The sequence below is a fragment of the Paroedura picta genome, chromosome 11, assembly GCF_049243985.1.
Source record: "Paroedura picta isolate Pp20150507F chromosome 11, Ppicta_v3.0, whole genome shotgun sequence".
NCBI classification, from domain to species: domain Eukaryota; kingdom Metazoa; phylum Chordata; class Lepidosauria; order Squamata; family Gekkonidae; genus Paroedura; species Paroedura picta.
The window spans coordinates 35,900,952-35,921,810 of NC_135379.1; the positions used below are offsets into that span (position 1 = coordinate 35,900,952).

At 45.4% G+C, this 20,859-nt stretch overlaps 1 protein-coding gene across 8 annotated transcripts in view; it reads right to left on the minus strand.

Moving 5' to 3' along the window:
* The window catches only part of NEK10 (NIMA related kinase 10), a 94,579-nt gene that overhangs the window by 30,943 nt on the left and 42,777 nt on the right, over window positions 1-20,859 (minus strand). For 5 of the 8 annotated variants that reach the window (XR_013225300.1, XM_077302902.1, XM_077302900.1 and 2 more), the window contains 5 exons: window positions 9,977-10,106; window positions 8,388-8,458; window positions 6,956-7,169; window positions 4,061-4,268; window positions 3,603-3,689 (listed from right to left, as the gene is read on the minus strand). Coding sequence is in view for 7 of the 8 variants with exons in the window: in XM_077302902.1 (XP_077159017.1) it covers window positions 3,603-3,689; window positions 4,061-4,268; window positions 6,956-7,169; window positions 8,388-8,458; window positions 9,977-10,106 (710 nt within the window). In the remaining variant the exon portion in view is untranslated. The remainder of the gene's footprint in view (window positions 1-3,602; window positions 3,690-4,060; window positions 4,269-6,955; window positions 7,170-8,387; window positions 8,459-9,976; window positions 10,107-20,859) is intronic. The other 3 variants (XM_077302905.1, XM_077302901.1, XM_077302899.1) reach the window with 1 other exon arrangement.

A 20,859-nucleotide genomic window follows, 5' to 3' on the forward strand; every position in this document is an offset into this window, starting at 1 on the left:
TTTAAGAATAATTCTACCATTTTCATTACACTGTGAATACATTGGTACTGAATTATAGTTGTCTTTGGAACCCAGATGTAGAAATATGGGTTTGAAAAAGGCTAATATGGCCTGCAGTTCTCACACCTAACGGCTTATGTCAGGAGTCCCCAATATGACTCCCATGGGTGCCATGGCACCCATGGACATTCTTCCTGGTGCATGCAAAAGGTTTTTTCCAAATGGGCTCAGCCAGGTGTGGCTTTTGCCCAACTAGGCTTCTGACTGGACACAGGAGATCTGATTGGGAATGCAGATTTAAATAATATTGTTTCAGCAGCAGTTGCCACCACAATGTTGGTTTTATTCTTCTACTCTTTTCCAATGTATTTTTTTTTATTACATGGGTTTCCTCTGTGTGTGTGTATGCCTCCTTTAGCAGCCATTTTGTAATTTAACCAACCGCCCTGACTCAGAATTCCGAATGCAACCATAGGGCTGGGAAGCCCTGGGTTATGTGATAGAGATTCCTGGTTACTAATTCAGTTTTCTGGGTTAATTACAACTAAGGTCAGGAACAGAATGGGAAGTAAAAATGGTTTCCATTTGCAAACTGGTGGTAGTGTGGAGGGACCAATTGTCATTGCTGATGAAGAATGTGACTCAAGAGGACTCCTGAGGCATTATGTAATAGCCTGGCCAGATACAGTGACTTTCTCAGTCCTTTCAAACAACCAAAACTGAAGGAGGGGATGGGATGCAAAGTTGTCCCCAGTCCAAAGTTCAGGGTTTCCAGAGGGCAGGCAAGCACAGTAGTCCAGTTCAAGATACTTTGCATCAATAACCCAGTGTCCTTCAAGAGGTTTTATAGTTAAATGTCAGCTGTTCATGCTCAATCCTGCAATGATGCATCATCACTCCAACAGATAGTTGACTTTTAGCCATGAGGTCAGTAATTCTTCTTTTAGCCTACATCTCTGCTTGAAGCCTGCATCTCCACCACTCTAATTGCCAGTGACCTCAAAGGGCTGGAAACAGGTACCTGGCTTCCATCTGCTCAATCAGAGCTGGGGTGTGTGTGGAGGTGACTGTACAAGTTCTTGGCTGTAAATCTTGGCATGCTTACACCTCCTCCTCTTGTTTGCCAGCTTCTGCTGCCTCTGTTATGCTGGCCCCTTCTTCCTCTGAAGAGTCCTCAAGATCACTGAATTCTGGCTAATGCATGACAGGTATGGGAAGAGTTGCTGAGGCTTGGCTCTGCTTGCTTCTGGCCACTAGTTGGACACTAGGGCAGTGGCCTAGAGTCCTGTAAGCGAGACGGCCAATCCACCACTGATTAGAACTAGGAACTGAGGATCTCTGCCTATCTCAACCCAGAGTGGGTATACACAAGACTACAATTGAACAATAGAAGCTGAGTCTAGAAATAAAATATTTCCCTTTCTCGGGAGACCAAGTTTTATTAGCAAGGATAGTGTATGTGTGCTGGGGGGAGGAGGGAGCATATTATTTCTTTCAATTAACAATATGTTTTTTCTAAGCCTGATTTATTTACTGCCTCTAGTATGACAGATGGTATGATTAACACAGAAATGACACCACTGGGTATCCTGTAGACTGAGCAGAGCTGGGGGGGGGGGAGGAGATTATGATGCGGAGGGTTTATTTGTAGCAAAGAACAGGGAAAGAAAATGGGTTTATGGTGCTGAAAGAATGCCATGAGCTGCCCTCTTCACATGAAACCTCCTTTCTCTATCATACAAATCATTGCCAATAGTAAGCAGGACATAACAGGCTCTACTGATACTATGAGTAATATAAAATGTGGCTTTTTCTATAAGTATTTTCTTACTCCTGTAGTGTTATGCTACAAAAACTGTTGTCAGAAGTTAATGAGCTTAATAGGCAACTAGTAAGATATATCAATAGGAGAAAAGAGTTCGGGCAGACTGGTAGCTGGCCATCTTTTTTCTCATTAATATTTGCACATATGACTACTACCACTGCAGCTCAAAAATAAACAGTTTACCTGTCATAATATAATGAAGGAGGCTCACTTAGGAACACTTAAGATTCATATTAGCTTTCTAACATTGCCGATTTGACATTTACAATAAACTCTTGGGAATATTGATCATGGATCTCCTACATCTTATTTAGTCAGTCTCCCCCCCCAAAGACTTTTAAAATGAAAAGCTCCTCAATGTCCACACACTGTCACACTGCACAATAGGACAAGTAGCAATAGAATTCATATTTCTCCCCATCTATTTAATCTTAAAGCTGTGGTTCTGAGGTATGCAAGGCTCATAATTTTCTTTTAATAGAAGTGCTGCATAATTGCAGCTCCAATGATACTACAGGATAGTGGTACTAACCAATGGTTCCATCAACAACGGGGCTGATGCGATAACTTTTTGTTATTTGCATTCATTAAAGACACTGCATTTTCTTACTGCCATGCTGATGCAAGACATGTTAGCAGGACCTCAAGCAATGGTTTTATTAATTCTGGAGCGAACTGCTTGACATTAATTACATCTATCTGAAATTTACCCACAAGCCTGTCTACCTAAATGGTCTGTTAACAGCTATCCTCAGATTATTTTATAATCTCAACATATAAAATCATTTTTCCCAGGTTGTTTATATTACCAATTGTTGTTGTTTTTTTAAATTGGTAGCATGCTGACATACCATTCATAAGAAAAGTCAATGCAACATGTTGATTTTATGTTGCTAGAAGAATGCCACTGCAAACCGGGACTCATTCCTCATTCCTCAAACCAGGACTCATTCCTCAGTGCAGCCAAGTTGAATTGGTAGGCTCCATTCAGTGCAGTCCCATTGGAAGTTTACTCAGGAGTGAATCCTATTATGTTCATTGGGGCTTATTCCAAGATAAGTGTACACATGATTCCATGCAGTTTCAACTATCCCAAGCACAAACTGAAGCAGGAAGGTGCTGTGGCCATGGCATGGTTGCTAGAAGGAGGCCCAGCCTCAGCAGGAGGTTCTAGCTATGAGATAGATGGGAGGCAACTCCTAATCAAATGCCGATAAGGAGACAGGCCAACTAAGCCTGGGTAACTAGCATCCTATGTCATGGAAACCGACATCTGAACCTTGATGCTTTTCTCCATCTGTTTAAGGCTGCATTTACTGGGTCCTTCCAAATCTTTTCTGAAAAATTCTGGAACGGCTCCTGCAATACCACCTGTAACCTGTGGAAATTGTTCTAGTATTGCCCAAGCACTTGGTATAATACAATTTGATCAAATATCAGCGTGATGGAGTAGTTGGAGGATGAAACCCAGATTCGAATCTATACTCTGCCATGGAAATTTACTAGGTGATCTGAGGCCATTTATTCTCTCTCAGCCTGACATCCTTCACAAGGCTGTTGAGAGGAGAAAATGAAGGACAAGAAAATGAAACTGTGAGTAGCTTTGGGTCCCCATCTGGGATAAAAACAAGGGACTGATATGTTATTTTTATTTAACTACTTATTGAGATCCGTCTCTATTTGGAAAATAAAATTAATGCAGTAATAAAACTGATGAATTTATGATTAAGAGCAATGTAGACTCAGTTGTTGCTTCATTTTACATGCCATTGCTTACCAAATGCTGAATCTTTAAGAGGACTTGAACTACAGCTGCTGGAATTGTACGATATGTCCAGCTCATCATCTAATTCTGTGAAGACATCTGCACAAAAAATAAAAGTAGAAATGAACCTTTCCATCAAATCTAAGCTGCACACTAGAAATACTAAATTTTCACTTGTATGTAATTCTACTATCCTGTTAATAATGACTTAAAAAAACAACAATGAAATGTCTAGCTTTCTCCATTAGGGCCAAAAGCAGCATGGAAGGGCCCATTTTCAACTGGGGAAGCAGGAGAAAGGGTTTAATGGCCCTTGTCCTCAACACCAGTTTCCTTTGAGCTGTTTCTAGTTGGATAGGTTGGGATAGATAGTCAGGGACAAATAGATAGTTGGATACATAGGGAGAAAGAAAAGCATGCACACCAACAAATGCTGGTTAAAATGACCAAATTAGAACAGGAAAACATGCCATTTTGTCCTGAGTCCCCGCCACCTTTTTCTGAAGTCTCTAAAGTGCAGTTATCATCTGAAAGGGTTTCACTGCAGGCTTTGTCGTCATCTTTCCCACAGGACGGGTGAAAGCTTTCCGCCAGCAGGTCAGTGGTTTCAGAAAGTTCACTTTTAAAACTGGCTGCTCCACTGCTATTGCTGCTGAGGCTTGACTTCTCGTAGTGTTCCTACAAAAAATAAAATGCAAACAAGATAGTTAAAATTATGAAGAAGTTTCCAGGCTCTTTCAAAATGGAGTGATTCAGGCCTATGTTTATGGTTTACATGATCCAGATAATGGATGCTAATTTACAAAGGGCTCCATATAGCATTTAACTATGTCTTACACATGAAGGTACCTGACTTAGATGATGATTTGGGCTAGATGAGTTTTGAACGTCTTCCAGCGAATGTTCCATGTTAGTTGTTGTTGTTGTTGTTATGTGCGAAGTCGTGTCCGACCCATCGCGACCCTATGGACAATGATCCTCCAGGCCTTCCTGTCCTCTACCATTCCCCGGAGTCCATTTAAGTTTGCACCTACTGCTTCAGTGACTCCATCCATCCACCTCATTCTCTGTCGTCCCCTTCTTCTTTTGCCCTCGATCGCTCCCAGCATTAGGCTCTTCTCCAGGGAGTCCTTCCTTCTCATGAGGTGGCCGAAATATTTGAGTTTCATCTTAAGGATCTGGCCTTCTAAAGAGCAGTCAGGGCTGATCTCCTCTAGGACTGACCGGTTTGTTCGCCTTGCAGTCCAAGGGACTCGCAAGAGTCTTCTCCAGCACCAGAGTTCAAAAGCCTCAATTCTTTGACGCTCGGCCTTCCTTATGGTCCAACTTTCGCAGCCATACATTGCAACTGGGAAGACCATAGCCTTGACTAAACGCACTTTTGTTGGCAGGGTGATGTCTCTGCTTTTTAGGATGCTGTCTAGATTTGCCATAGCTTTCCTCCCCAGGAGCAAGCGTCTTTTAATTTCTTTGCTGCAGTCCCCATCTGCAGTGATCTTGGAGCCCAGGAAAATAAAATCTGTCACCATCTCCATTTCTTCCCCTTCTATTTGCCAGGAATTGAGAGGGCCGGATGCCATGATCTTTGTTTTCTTGATGTTGAGTTTCAAGCCAACTTTTGCACTCTCCTCCTTCACCCGCATCAACAGGCTCTTTAGTTCCTCTTCACTTTCTGCCATTAGAGTGGTATCATCTGCATATCTGAGGTTGTTGATATTTCTCCCTGCAATCTTGATCCCAATTTGTGACTCCTCTAATCCCGCATTTCTCATGATGTGCTCTGCATACAAGTTAAATAGGCAAGGCGACAGTATACAGCCTTGCCGAACTCCTTTCTCAATTTTGAACCAGTCAGTGATTCCATGTTCAGTTCTTACTGTTGCTTCTTGACCTGCATATAAATTTCTCAAGAGACAAATAAGATGCTCTGGTACTCCCATCTCTTTAAGAACTTGCCACAATTTGTTGTGCTCCACACAATCAAAGGCTTTAGCATAGTCAATGAAGCAGAAGTAGACGTTCTTCTGGTACTCCCTAGCTTTCTCCATGATCCAGCGTATGTTGGCAATTTGATCTCTAGTTCCTCTGCCTCTTCGAAATCCTGCCTGTACTTCTGGAAGTTCTCGGTCCACATATTGCTGGAGCCTAGCTTGTAGGATTTTGAGCATAACTTTGCTAGCATGAGAAATTAGTGCAATGGTGCGGTAGTTTGAACATTCTTTGGCATTGCCCTTCTTTGGGATTGGAATGTAAACTGACCTTTTCCAATCCTGTGGCCATTGTTGAGTTTTCCAAATTTGCTGGCATATTGAGTGTAGCACTTTTACTGCATCGTCCTTTAAGATTTTGAATAGTTCAACTGGAATGCTGTCACCACCACTAGCTTTATTGTTGCTCAGACTTCCTAAGGCCCATTTGACTTCACATTCCAGGATGTCTGGCTCCAGGTCAGTAACTACCCCATTGTGGTCATCAGGGATGTTAAGCTCGCTCTTGTATAGTTCTTCTGTATAATTTTGCCACCTTTGTTTAATCTCTTCTGCTTCTGTGAGGTCCCTACCATTTTGGTCCCTTATCATACCTACCTTTGCATGAAACGTTCTCTTCATATCTCCAATTTTCTTGAAAAGATCTCTGGTCCTCCCCATTCTATTGTTTTCTTCTATTTGTTTGCACTGTTCATTTAAGAAGGCATTCTTATCTCTTCTAGCTTTTCTCTGGAATTCTGCATTCAATTGGGTTCCATGTTAGTTATGAGTTGGCAATTCTTGATCTGCTAGTTCTCTGCCACACTTTTAAGATAATGGCCTTACACCATCTAATCCAGGGGTGGCCAAACCGTAGCTCTCCAGATGTTCATGTATTAAAATTCCCATGAATCCCTGCCAGCAGCGTGCTCATGGGAATTGTAATCCATGGACATCTGGAGCGCCACGGTTTGGCCACCCCTGAAATCCAACATTTTATCAGGGTTTTCCATATCGGTGATGTTTTTTACCAACTGTGAGAACCAGAGCTGCTTGTGCAACCATCACAGTTCTATCTCCTGTGTTAGGCAAAAAGCCATGCTATGAATTTTAATATGCATGTTTGAATTTTAAATGTTTTTTTAAGCTGTATTATGGCAGCTTCACACATGCTGTGTTGTTGTTCTTATCAACAGTCCATATTGCATGTACAGGTACATGCTTATAAGTAGATAAAAACTTTATATCATACATATGCTAGAAGCATACAAACGGGGTGGTATGCCAGCATGTATACAGTGTTTCTGCATTTCCAGTTACACAAGTGGTCTCTGTGATTTGATTCACATAGCAACGATTCTATTATATGAAATGGAGTGACCAAATATGTTTATTTACCTGACAAAATACAGCAAGCTGGTGATGACATGTCACTGTGTTCCTATTAGCTTCCATGAAATACCTCTGTGTGCGCCTCTTTTCACGTTCCAATTTTCTCTCCAAGACAAGTTGAGAGGTTGATAAAACATCTAAATACTTCATCATAACCTCTGAAATCATTGAACTGACTTCTACAATGTCAGGCCGAGTCTCTGCATCAGGGGTCAAGCATCTATGGAAAAATCTCCATTAAGCAAACAAGTCCAAAACAATGGTAACCTCAATTTATATGGATCCAAATCTCAATACCATCATAGCTATGGAAGTAGGCCCGTGAAGTGAAAGAATATGGGTAAAACAGACAGAAGAGAAAGTGATCGCCGAAATAAGACAGCCAGTAGGGTGTAGTGGTTAGTGTGCTAGACTGGAAATCGGAAGATCCAGGCTCAAATTTCCCCTCTGTGGTGAAACTCAGAGAGTAGCCATGGACCATTTATTCTCAGCCTCACCTCCCCACTGACTTGCTATAAGGACAGAATGAAAGATGGGAGGACCATGCATGACATCTTGAGCTCTTTGGAAGAAAGGTGGAGTAAGACAGAAATAAATTTCCTTCATCCCAAAGAAGCTTAGTTCCTGTAAGAAAAAAGTGCATTTCAAGGTCATTACAAAGAATGGGTATGACTGATCCATTTTATTTTAAACCAGTATTTAATTTTTTTCATTAAAATCTTTCTTTGTTGTAATTGATTTTTGAACAGGAGTTAGAATGTTCTTTAGTGATTTCTAAACAGAAACCAAGCTCAAATTCAGAACTTTACCATCTTTCTGCATTATCTGCTATAAATAGGGTTCCTAGCTCTGGCTTGGGAAATATCTGGAGATAGAGGGTGCAACCTGAGCAAAGTGGGATTTGGAGAGGCACCTCGATAGAGTATAAAGAATCTACCCTCCAAAGAAACAATTTCCTCCAGGGGAACTGATCTTGGTTGCCTGGAGATTAATTGTAATAACAGGGGCTCACCAGGTCCCATCAGGAGTTTGGCCACCCCAGTTATAAAACATATTTAGCCTAATAATTATAAAGCAATCCCAATTAGTGAGTTTTCTGAATCTGGATGTTTCTTTTGTTTGAACAAAGTCTAAAGTCCTCGATGTAACTGTATAGCTAGATTCAAGTCCAGTATAAATTATCTGATGAAGGGTCTGATGAAGGAAACTTGGGATTGTTGAGAGCTCATACTCTGAAAATTTCATTGATATAAAGTCCTACTTGACTTAAATATATATATTCTACTGTATTCTCACATGGCTGCCCTGTGTATGCTTTATGCAGTCTTGAGACATGGAAGTCCAATTCCATAGGCAGAAATTTTCTGTGCTATCCAAACTTTGATATTATTCATGTCATGCATGTAGTCTCATTGCCAAACCTGCACAAATTACTTACTTTTTAATGATGGCTGATACCTTTTCAGAATAGGTACCTTCAGGAACAGGCTCATAGGTAGCTTCTACTATCTGCAGAAACAGAACACAGTTGTCAAAAGTAGAAAAATACTGTTTTATGTATTATAACAGTGGTTCTCAACCTGGGGTCAGGACCCCTTTGAGGGTTCACAGGGGTTGCGGCAGGGCAAGCAGCTTGGCCGGGGGAGGGGCGCCATCCACACAACAGCCTTGTGGGGCAGATTGAAATAGAGTGTTTGTCAGTCTGGAGCAGCGGAAAAGAGTGAGATTGGCATGGTGGGACAAGAGGCAAAACTGAACTGAGAAACCCTGGAAGAAAACCAATTTATATACAATCATGAACAATGGATCTTCACACCATTGGTCAGTTTCGGTTTCATTTCTGTGAAGGAACACTTGCATAGTTTTATGGCTGGGGGTCACCACAACATGAGGAACTATATTAAAGGGTCGCGGCATTAGGAAGGTTGAGAACCACTGTATTAGAACATAATTTCTTTTGTGACAGGACAACAGACATCGACAACATAAATCCAAGAAGGAATTGGTAGGTTCCTGTTGCATTTGCATACAACAAAACAGTGTACTCACCATACCAGAAGAGGTCTGTAGATCTTCAGCTGCTAAACTGACAACTATGTTAAAACCTAATCTAACAGTCATCAGAATATTCCTATGATGTTCTCATCTGAGTAATGTCCTATCCATTACCAGTCTGTGAGCTTACTATTCTTTATATACCCAACATAGTATTAAGAATTCCAAAACACATGCACAATCATTACTAAAGGAGGATCTTTGTCAAGCAGGAATCCTATAAACAAATGTATATATTTTCTGCACTAAGTCAGAGATATTGTTTCTCAAAGGTTCTTCTGCCTTTTAGAAAATAATTAAGACTTTTCTTGTTTTTTTAATCCTTCATGAATTTTGCTGTTTTGAATCCAGACTTTTGAGTACTGTAACATTTTCAGAATTACTAGCTAATACCTTGTTTGTTTGTTTGTTTATTATTTATTTATTACATTTGTAAAAAATAATAGCTCTGTAACAGAAACAGATGTAATAGCCTGGTATGAACTGGGTCAGAAAAGTTTAAAAATGCACACATGAGGATATTTATTTACCTGTTGTTAAAATATTGGCACCAGGCTTTTAACAGAATGTATCAAAACCTTAATACAAATTAAAAACACATGAAACACTAACACTGAGGTCTTATAACTAATATTTGGATTATGCACCATTTTATTATTTTTAAGGCATATAGAAATCTAGGTGCAAAAAAGTCAAGCAGAGTATAGAATCTAATGCTTAACTTCGAGAGCAAGTGCAGGATAAATCCTTGTTCCTTTTGGCCAGTGTTGGCAACTGGGCCCAATTTCTAGGTCAGAACAGCTATTATCCGTACTGTTTCTCAGATACTGCCATAAAATCCATCTGCACTGTAAGATCAGTACAGGAATGGCATGTTTTCAGGATGGAGCTGTCACAGCAAAGGCAAGGAGGAAGGGGTCACCCATAAAGAGATGCAAAGGTGGTGTATTTTCAGCTAGCAGACCTACGTACTTTAGTTGCTAAGGAGAGCATGTTGGTGCTGTAAAAGGGAGGACTAAGAGTTGCCATCTGATAAAGGACACATCCTGCAGCCCAGACATCAGCTTTCTCTCCATATGGCTCACTCTTGACAACTTCAGGGCTAAGTAAACACAAGCAAAATGGCACAAAAATATTCTTAGTGCAGACAACTTTAAAAAGAGGCTTCTAATGATATCCTAAGGACATCGTTTGGAAAAATATACAACATAATTGAGACTATGTAATACAATCAAAATGCTTATGGCTAGATAAAATAAAAATACGGCTATATCGAATAAGTGCCTATTAAGTAATTCTGTTTAAACGGAATACTGAAAAACTGTGAATATGATACGAAATTTTAAATAAATTAGATTCAACCACATTTTCACTATATGTGTCATATCTACATAACTCCTCCAGTTCTGTTCATTTTAGTTCCTATCAATCTGTAACACATTCTTACCAACCACGCTGCCATAGTTATCTGGCAGGAAGTATTTGTTCCTATTTGTAGAAAATGATTCTTAGACTTGTCTAGAGGTTGAAATAGATACCTTAGGATTCTATAATTATATAGCACTTTTCAAGCCATGGTTGCTGGTAATCAATCAATTTCTCCCTTCTTTCACTTGAACTCATTCAACCATAATATTAATTAAGGCATAATATTAATTAAGTTCTCTGCTACTATTTTTAATCAATTAATTTAGGATTTACTCATCTATTTTTCTAATAATGATTAGGTATTAGATATAGGGTTACAAAATTATTAAAATTTGAAATAGATAAATTGCAACCATCTATTCCAACTTTTAATGAACATGATATAGTGCTACGGTGCATGCCTGAAGAAAAGAATAGGCAGCAACAAGTCACTACAGCAGCTATGATGATCATGTCTCCAAGAGGAAAGAGGAAAGTCAGCAAAAAGATGAAAGTCCAGGAAATTCACATATATGGAAGTTTCAATATCAATGCACATGCCTTTACATAACCACTAAGAAAACAGTGGGGAGAATTCTCACTGTGTGGAAGAAGCCCCGGTTAATTTAAACAGAATGAAGACTTAAAAATACAAAGAATGATTTCTTTAAATTGCCATGTAGGAGAAAGACTGAGGGACTGGAATTCATAGCTTCATATTTTGAGCCACGAATTAGGATTTACATGTAGAGAGAAGTAAATGAGGTATATAACTCCCCATTGTCCCTTACTGAATGAAATGTATATTGAATGCAAATGCCAGTTTGGCTCTGGCATTAATTTTGAAGTGAATTAAAATGCGATTGACTTAAGAAACAAGTTACAAAATCATAACCTCACAAATTTTATACTGCATTAGTTGATTCTTATATGCCACCTGTCTCTACCAGGAGGAGTCTCAAAGCGACTAATAATCAGCTTCCCTTTCCTCTCCCCACAACAGACATCCTGTGAGGTAGGTGAGGCTGAGAGAGTCCTGATATTACTGCTCAGTCAGAACAGCTTTATCAGTGCTGTGGCGACCCCAAGGTCACCCAGCTAGCTGCATGTGGGAGAGTGGGGAATCAAACCCAGCTCATCAGATTAGAAGTCACTACTGCAAGCTGGTACCCCCTGAAGTGTATAGTTACATACAAGGTTTTAGATATGTCAGCTGGATTTTCACAATAATTATGTTTCTAAGTTATAGATCAATCTCATCTAAGTGAGGGGGGGGGGCAGAATGGATTGTGTCAGTGTTTGGTTCTTGTGGCCCTTTCTTGCATGCCCAGGGAAATGCCAATTGCCACTTTAGGGTTGGAAAGTGAATTTCCTCCAGGCCAAACTGGCCAGGGATTCTGGATTTCTTTTGAGGGGAGGGACGTCATCTAGGTATGGAATTGGGGTCACTGTGGGTGGGCATGTATTTGTGAATTTCCTGCATTGTGCAGCAAGTTGAACTAGATGACTCTGGAGATCTCTGTATAAAGATAGTGCAGTTCTGAAAAGTTACACCCTTGTATACTCTTTTACTTCTATAGATACAAAGAAATAACTCTGCTTGAGATTGCATTGTTATTTGCTATACAAATAGTTACAGCAAGGACAAAATCACATTAGCTGAACACTTTGCAGATTCATTTTTTTAACATATTGAGCCATGCTCTGTTTTCTCCAAATGGATTGAGCATCTGCTCTTCTTACAAGGAAATCATATTTTTATTTAATAACACATCTTCTTGCATGCTAAACTCAATCTTAAAAGCCATTTGGCTGTTGAGAAAATTTATATCAGCATTGAATTTAATTTTCCATGCATTTTGTCAGAATATCTGCATCCTGAAATGGCTTGGAAATATACTTGAATCTGGATATTAGTCTACTTGTTCCTTGATGGTTTTATGAGAATTGGCTGACAGAATGGGATGAGGTTTTGTAAATATTAGTTTCTCTGTGCAAAGGTCATCATAAAAAAGACTGTTTGAGTGATATATTGGTAAAACTAGAGGATTTAGTAAGACAGAGAATGACAAAAGGTGCAAGAAACTAAGCTCAAATCAAATCTGGCTTCATTAATTTAGCCTGCCAGAACAGGAACTCTAATCAATCTGCATCCTTTGGGATTCAAGTGCCAAGAACATACAGCTTTCCATATAGTTGAGCCCACACCTTTCAAAGATTGGTGACTCAGCAGGTTTAGAAAAGCTATATTGAAAAGGGGAAAGCAAGGTTCAGTCCTAGCTGCTGTTATACATTGTGAAACTCTGGGGTTTCTTGATGGCCCTGAAAGGGTTTCTCAAACAGGTGGGAATTAATTAATTTTTAATTTTAATTTTAAAAAAGATAACTATTTACCAGGTGATATGACCTTTGGCATCTTTACATTTGGTTCTCCACCCATCTTCTTCCTTTTGATCTTTTTCTCCTTAGGCTCTTGGACAATTCTTTATGGATAAAATTTCTACAGTCCTATGTCTATTTTCATTTTTCTTCTTCAATTATTTCATTGGCAAATTTACCCCTTTTATCTTAATTTATGATGATTTTCCTCTGTGTCTGTATTCCAACCAATTCCTCGTAAATGTCCATATTCTTTAATTAACTATTTTCCAATTATTATTATTCCTTTATGATTGTATTATGATTATGACATTTCATCTCTTAATATCTCCTGGTATTTTTAGTCCTTCTTGTCTTCCACCTATTGTTTCTCCAGTTCCAAACTGAATAATGCATATCTGCTTAAACCATATTTATTTATTTATTTATTTATTTATTTATTTATTTATTTATTTATTTATTTATTTATTTATTTATAATTTAATTTCTAGACTGCCCATCCCTGAGAGCAGGCTCAGATCAGTTTTAAACAGTAATAATTATACTTAAAAATATAGCATAATAAAAGCATAATTTTAAAAAAGTAACAAATTTTTAAGAGCTTCGCCATTCCACTAACTACCACTGTCTAGCTGATGATTTTATGTTAGTGATAGAATAACCCCTGGAGGCGAGGGAAGTCTAAAAGTAGGGGGGAATATGGAGAGGAACCCACAATACTTAGAATCATAGAAGCCACCTAGTCCAACCCCTACATCCATGATAATTATCTGTCCAGCTGCTGCTTAAAGACCTTTAGTGAGGGGGAGCTTAGACAGCCAATTCTACTGCTGAACTACTCTATGAAATTTCCCCCCGATATCTAGCCCATACCATTCTATGTGTGGTTTAAACCCATTACCACAGGTCCTATCTTCTGCTGCAAAGGAACTGTTCCCTGCCCTCCTCTAAATGACAATCTTTCAACAACAATGTTCCCTCTCAACCTCCTCTTCTCCATGCTAAACATTACCAAGTCCCTCAGCTTTTCCTCATGAGGCTTGGTCCCCAGGCACCGGATCATCCTCATTGCTTTCCTCTAAAAGGTAAAGGTAAAGGTATCCCCTGTGCAAGCACCGAGTCATGTCTGACCCTTGGGGTGACGCCCTTCAGCGTTTTCATGGCAGACTCAATACGGGGTGGTTTGCCAGTGCCTTCCCCAGTCATTACCGTTTACCCCCCCAGCAAGCTGGGTACTCATTTTACCGACCTCGGAAGGATGGAAGGCTGAGTCAACCTTGAGCCGGCTGCTGGGATTGAACTCCCAACCTTATGGGCAGAAAGCTTCAGACAGCATATCGCTGCCTTACCACTCTGCGCCACAAGAGGCTCTTGCTTTCCTCTACACCCTCTCAATTTTGTCTCTAACTTTTGAGATGAGGCCTCCAGAACTGTACACAATATTCCAGATGCAGTCTGACCAATGTGGTATGCAGCAGCACTATGACATCTTGTGATTTTGATGTGAAGTCTCTGTTGAAACTTCTGTCTTCATGAGGTTGAACCTCAAGCAGCTCTACTGTAAAGCTGACCCCCATATCCTCATACTGGCAAGCTAACAGCTCATGATCTACAATGGCAAATGCTGCTGTGACAGCGAACAAGCAGTGCTAACCTGCCTTGGTTCAGCTGTCTCTTGGTCAGGCTGGAAACTGGCCTGGAATAGGTCCGAAACATGCTTCTAAGAATGCCTGTAATTGATCCATGGCTGCTCACTCAACCACCTTACCCAGGAGTGCTAAATGTGAAACTATCAAGCCATATGCACACTTCGTTAGTACTCTAATGGAGTTCCCCAATTTTTCTAATCTCCCTTGAACATAATTATCAGATGCTGAGATACAAACAAACACAAATGCTTCTTTAGTCTGGGGGGATTCAAATGGTGCATTCTTCTTCATATTTTATTATCCATAAATGAGATTTCTTACTGTTTAGTACTTCCTTAGATTGTGAGTTTACAGAAAGAAATGGAAAATAACCAGGTAAGTTCAACATTCAGTTACATTCAGGAAAAAGGAGACAAATAAATACCAAATAAAATATAGCAATTATTCTTGTTGGAAACTGTCAGTTGCCTTCTTAACAGTTGTTCAGAACAACATGCAAAACCACAAAGACACTGGAAACAACCACTTTTGAAACCTCAAGCTAAAAATAGAAAAACATACAAATAGGCAAAGAAAGCAGAAACTACAGCCGATAAGAATCAGAAGAACAACATTTTCAACTGATACTGTATGCCATATAAAATAAGGTCAATGGGGTAAATGTTCCCTAAGGAGTGCTACAAAGAGAGGCCTTGCACTTTGCAGTAGCCAAATTTATATCAGGCATGGATGGAACCCATGAGAAACCATTTGCTACCAATCTCAAAAGAACACAGTAAGGTGCATAAACGGAAAGAAACACTCTCTGAAGTATGTTGAATCTAAGTGATTTAAAAATGGCCTAGATGTAGAGAGGCTAAGAATTTGCTCCTGAAACATTCACCAGCCAGCCAAACATGCCATCTTCAACTACCATAATCACACATGAACCAACCCTAAATCTCTGTGACTCAGTATCCTAAAACTCAAGTGTCTATCAAAGAGGTTCTTAACTGCACAACAGTTGGACCATTTACGCACTGGGAACTTCACTGCCCCAGCTCCTGTGCAGGTGCACAAATAGGGGGTGGATGAGGCGCACCGAGCCAAATGCTCCCCCATATGGGTACAGGAAGAGGTGGGGCAACCTGCCATGATTAAAACTCCAGCCTGCAGCCCAGCATGAAACCTCCAGTGAATAAATGCTCTTGCTCTGGCTAAATTTTCTTTATGGCCTATGCAGAAGGTGTGGTTATTTACATTACTTTGGAGCAGGGTTTCCCAATGTGGCACTCAGCAGCACTTCCCCTCATTCAAATGAAAGGGTTTTTTCACAGCTGCAGCAGGAGCTGAAGACAGACACTGGATGATCAGGAGAACTGGTAAGAATCCATATTCTTTAGTCAGTTTGTGGATAAATTCTCTGTTCAAGCATTCTTTTTTTTTTATTCCCCAATCACCCCTTCTCTTTCCACTTGGGGTTTCAATTTCTTTTTATTTCCTTTATCAGAGAAACTACATTTTATAACTTTGTAACGAGGAAAGGTTTTTTTTTAACAAAAAAGAAACCCCATTAAAATAAATGGCTTATTGAAATGGGCAGCCAGACAGCATTTTAATTTATATGACATGAGTGTTACTAAATAGAATGTCACAAAGAATGTTTGACAGTCAGAGCAGAGAGAGTTCTGACACTGACAGACCAATGGTCTTATTCAGTCTAAGGCTGCTTCATGGAATAAAATGAGACAGAGGGCGTTAGAGTGATAGCGTGGAATTCTTTATCTGACTGACTGCTGCCATGAGTTTCTTTTCCCAGTGTGGCTGTCGCCATGCATAATTGGTCTGAGTAAGGCAGATTCATGTATTCAGTGTGGTCCCAATTCTTTTTCAAAGTGAGGAGGGAGGTGGTTCTACTCCCATGGCAGCCACTTTGGGGTAGTACTCACCAAACCCCGCAAAATTACTGAAGTTCCTAGGCTTAAAAAGATTAAGGCTGTCCTCCATTACGTTCCCCATTATCGCACATGAATGCAGGTTTAAATACACTTCCTTTTAGCAAACAAAACTTGAAAGCCATTTAAAGAAAGGAGTACTTGTTCATAACTTGATAGATAAGTCCCCTTAAAGAAAATGGCAGCTTCAGAGGGTAAACTCTATGGCAGGGGTCGTCAACCCCCGGTCCGCAGCCCGCTACCGGGCTGCAAAGGCCTCAGTAACGGGCCGCCACGCCTGCCTCTCCCCCCCCCCGCAGCGAAAAGCTCACCAGGCCACGAGAAAAGCAGCTGCAAAAGCAGCCGCTTAGCTCGCGGCCCGGCTATCTTTTTGCGCGAGAGTGGGGGGAAGAGGTAGGCGTGTCCGCCGGCATGCCAGCGGACACTAACGCACATGCGCTGAGCTGCCACGCATGCGCGTTAGCGCCCTCTGGTAGTGAAAACGCACATGCGCGGCAGCTATGGGCATGCACGTTTTCACCACCAGGGGGCGCTGCCGCGCATGTGCAGCACCCGGGCCGCTGGCTCTTCTCCACCCCCAGAGGTGGTCCTCAAATCTATAAAGGTTGGGGACTACTACTCTATGGTACCTTATACCACAAGATTCTTCCCTTCCCCATCAAATCTCCAAGAATTTCGATGGTAGCTGAATAAATATTGCATTTTACTGACATCACCGACATCTCATAGGCCTTCATCTGCATTATATAAGACTAGCAGTAGAGCCCGCTGTCAAAAAAATACAGCGGGCCCTAGGGGAGGGTTTGCTTTCCCTCACCCTCATGTAGCAAAATGTTCCCCAGGCCCCAGGGCTTGGGGATCATTTTAAAGGCGAGGGGAGGGCTTTAAGGCGCTGGGCAAGCCCCGGGGAAGGCGCTCCGCGGCTCCAGGAGCCGCGGAGCGCCTTCCCCGGGGCTTGCCCAGCGTTTTTAAGGCGGCTGGTGGGCTTTAAGACGCTGGGCAAGCCCCGAGGAAGGCGCTCCGTGGCTCCAGGAGCCGCGGAGCGCCTTCCCCGGGGCTTGCCCAGCGTTTTTAAGGCGGCTGGTGGGCTTTAAGACGCTGGGCAAGCCCCGAGGAAGGCGCTCCGTGGCTCCAGGAGCCGCAGAGCGCCTTCCCCGGGGCTTGCCCAGCGTTTTTAAGGCGGCTGGTGGGCTTTAAGACGCTGGGCAAGCCCAGAGGAAGGCGCTCCGTGGCTCCAGGAGCCGCGGAGCGCCTTCCCCGGGGCTTGCCCAGCGTTTTTAAGGCGGCTGGTGGGCTTTAAGACGCTGGGCAAGCCCCGAGGAAGGCGCTCCGTGGCTCCAGGAGCCGCGGAGCGCCTTCCCCGGGGCTTGCCCAGCGTTTTTAAGGCGGCTGGTGGGCTTTAAGACGCTGGGCAAGCCCCGAGGAAGGCGCTCCGCGCCTTCCCCGGGGCTTGGCCAGCGTCTTTAAGGCGGCTGTTGGGCTTTAAGACGCTGGGCAAGCCCCGAGGAAGGCGCTCCGCGGCTCCAGGAGCCGCGGAGCGCCTTCCCCGGGGCTTGCCCAGCGTTTTTAAGGCGGCTGGTGGGCTTTAAGACGCTGGGCAAGCCCCGAGGAAGGCGCTCCGCGGCTCCAGGAGCCGCGGAGCGCCTTCCCCGGGGCTTGCCCAGCGTTTTTAAGGCGGCTGGTGTGCTTTAAGACGCTGGGCAAGCCCCGAGGAAGGCGCTCCGCGGCTCCAGGAGCTGCGGAGCGCCTTCCCCGGGGCTTGCCCAGCGTTTTTAAGGCGGCTGGTGTGCTTTAAGACGCTGGGCAAGCCCCGAGGAAGGCGCTCCGCGGCTCCAGGAGCCGCGGAGCGCCTTCCCCGGGGCTTGCCCAGCGTTTTTAAGGCGGCTGGTGTGCTTTAAGACGCTGGGCAAGCCCCGAGGAAGGCGCTCCGCGGCTCCAGGAGCCGCGGAGCGCCTTCCCCGGGGCTTGCCCAGCGTTTTTAAGGCGGCTGGTGGGCTTTAAGACGCTGGGCAAGCCCCGAGGAAGGCGCTCCGTGGCTCCAGGAGCCGCGGAGCGCCTTCCCCGGGGCTTGCCCAGCGTTTTTAAGGCGGCTGGTGGGCTTTAAGACGCTGGGCAAGCCCCGAGGAAGGCGCTCCGTGGCTCCAGGAGCCGCGGAGCGCCTTCCCCGGGGCTTGCCCAGCGTTTTTAAGGCGGCTGGTGGGCTTTAAGACGCTGGGCAAGCCCAGAGGAAGGCGCTCCGTGGCTCCAGGAGCCGCGGAGCGCCTTCCCCGGGGCTTGCCCAGCGTTTTTAAGGCGGCTGGTGGGCTTTAAGACGCTGGGCAAGCCCCGAGGAAGGCGCTCCGTGGCTCCAGGAGCCGCGGAGCGCCTTCCCCGGGGCTTGCCCAGCGTTTTTAAGGCGGCTGGTGGGCTTTAAGACGCTGGGCAAGCCCCGAGGAAGGCGCTCCGCGCCTTCCCCGGGGCTTGGCCAGCGTTTTTAAGGCGGCTGGTGGCCTTTAAGACGCTGGGCAAGCCCCGAGGAAGGCGCTCCGCGGCTCCAGGAGCCGCTCCGCGCCTTCCCCGGGGCTTGGCCAGCGTTTTTAAGGCGGCTGGTGGCCTTTAAGACGCTGGGCAAGCCCCGAGGAAGGCGCTCCGCGGCTCCAGGAGCCGCTCCGCGCCTTCCCCGGGGCTTGGCCAGCGTTTTTAAGGCGGCTGGTGGGCTTTAAGACGCTGGGCAAGCCCCGAGGAAGGCGCTCCGCGGCTCCAGGAGCCGCGGAGCGCCTTCCCCGGGGCTTGCCCAGCGTTTTTAAGGCGGCTGGTGGGCTTTAAGACGCTGGGCAAGCCCCGAGGAAGGCGCTCCGCGGCTCCAGGAGCCGCGGAGCGCCTTCCCCGGGGCTTGCCCAGCGTTTTTAAGGCGGCTGGTGGGCTTTAAGACGCTGGGCAAGCCCAGAGGAAGGCGCTCCGTGGCTCCAGGAGCCGCGGAGCGCCTTCCCCGGGGCTTGCCCAGCGTTTTTAAGGCGGCTGGTGGGCTTTAAGACGCTGGGCAAGCCCCGAGGAAGGCGCTCCGTGGCTCCAGGAGCCGCGGAGCGCCTTCCCCGGGGCTTGCCCAGCGTTTTTAAGGCGGCTGGTGGGCTTTAAGACGCTGGGCAAGCCCCGAGGAAGGCGCTCCGTGGCTCCAGGAGCCGCAGAGCGCCTTCCCCGGGGCTTGCCCAGCGTTTTTAAGGCGGCTGGTGGGCTTTAAGACGCTGGGCAAGCCCAGAGGAAGGCGCTCCGTGGCTCCAGGAGCCGCGGAGCGCCTTCCCCGGGGCTTGCCCAGCGTTTTTAAGGCGGCTGGTGGGCTTTAAGACGCTGGGCAAGCCCCGAGGAAGGCGCTCCGTGGCTCCAGGAGCCGCGGAGCGCCTTCCCCGGGGCTTGCCCAGCGTTTTTAAGGCGGCTGGTGGGCTTTAAGACGCTGGGCAAGCCCCGAGGAAGGCGCTCCGCGCCTTCCCCGGGGCTTGGCCAGCGTCTTTAAGGCGGCTGTTGGGCTTTAAGACGCTGGGCAAGCCCCGAGGAAGGCGCTCCGCGGCTCCAGGAGCCGCGGAGCGCCTTCCCCGGGGCTTGCCCAGCGTTTTTAAGGCGGCTGGTGGGCTTTAAGACGCTGGGCAAGCCCCGAGGAAGGCGCTCCGCGGCTCCAGGAGCCGCGGAGCGCCTTCCCCGGGGCTTGCCCAGCGTTTTTAAGGCGGCTGGTGTGCTTTAAGACGCTGGGCAAGCCCCGAGGAAGGCGCTCCGCGGCTCCAGGAGCTGCGGAGCGCCTTCCCCGGGGCTTGCCCAGCGTTTTTAAGGCGGCTGGTGTGCTTTAAGACGCTGGGCAAGCCCCGAGGAAGGCGCTCCGCGGCTCCAGGAGCCGCGGAGCGCCTTCCCCGGGGCTTGCCCAGCGTTTTTAAGGCGGCTGGTGTGCTTTAAGACGCTGGGCAAGCCCCGAGGAAGGCGCTCCGCGGCTCCAGGAGCCGCGGAGCGCCTTCCCCGGGGCTTGCCCAGCGTTTTTAAGGCGGCTGGTGGGCTTTAAGACGCTGGGCAAGCCCCGAGGAAGGCGCTCCGTGGCTCCAGGAGCCGCGGAGCGCCTTCCCCGGGGCTTGCCCAGCGTTTTTAAGGCGGCTGGTGGGCTTTAAGACGCTGGGCAAGCCCCGAGGAAGGCGCTCCGTGGCTCCAGGAGCCGCGGAGCGCCTTCCCCGGGGCTTGCCCAGCGTTTTTAAGGCGGCTGGTGGGCTTTAAGACGCTGGGCAAGCCCAGAGGAAGGCGCTCCGTGGCTCCAGGAGCCGCGGAGCGCCTTCCCCGGGGCTTGCCCAGCGTTTTTAAGGCGGCTGGTGGGCTTTAAGACGCTGGGCAAGCCCCGAGGAAGGCGCTCCGTGGCTCCAGGAGCCGCGGAGCGCCTTCCCCGGGGCTTGCCCAGCGTTTTTAAGGCGGCTGGTGGGCTTTAAGACGCTGGGCAAGCCCCGAGGAAGGCGCTCCGCGCCTTCCCCGGGGCTTGGCC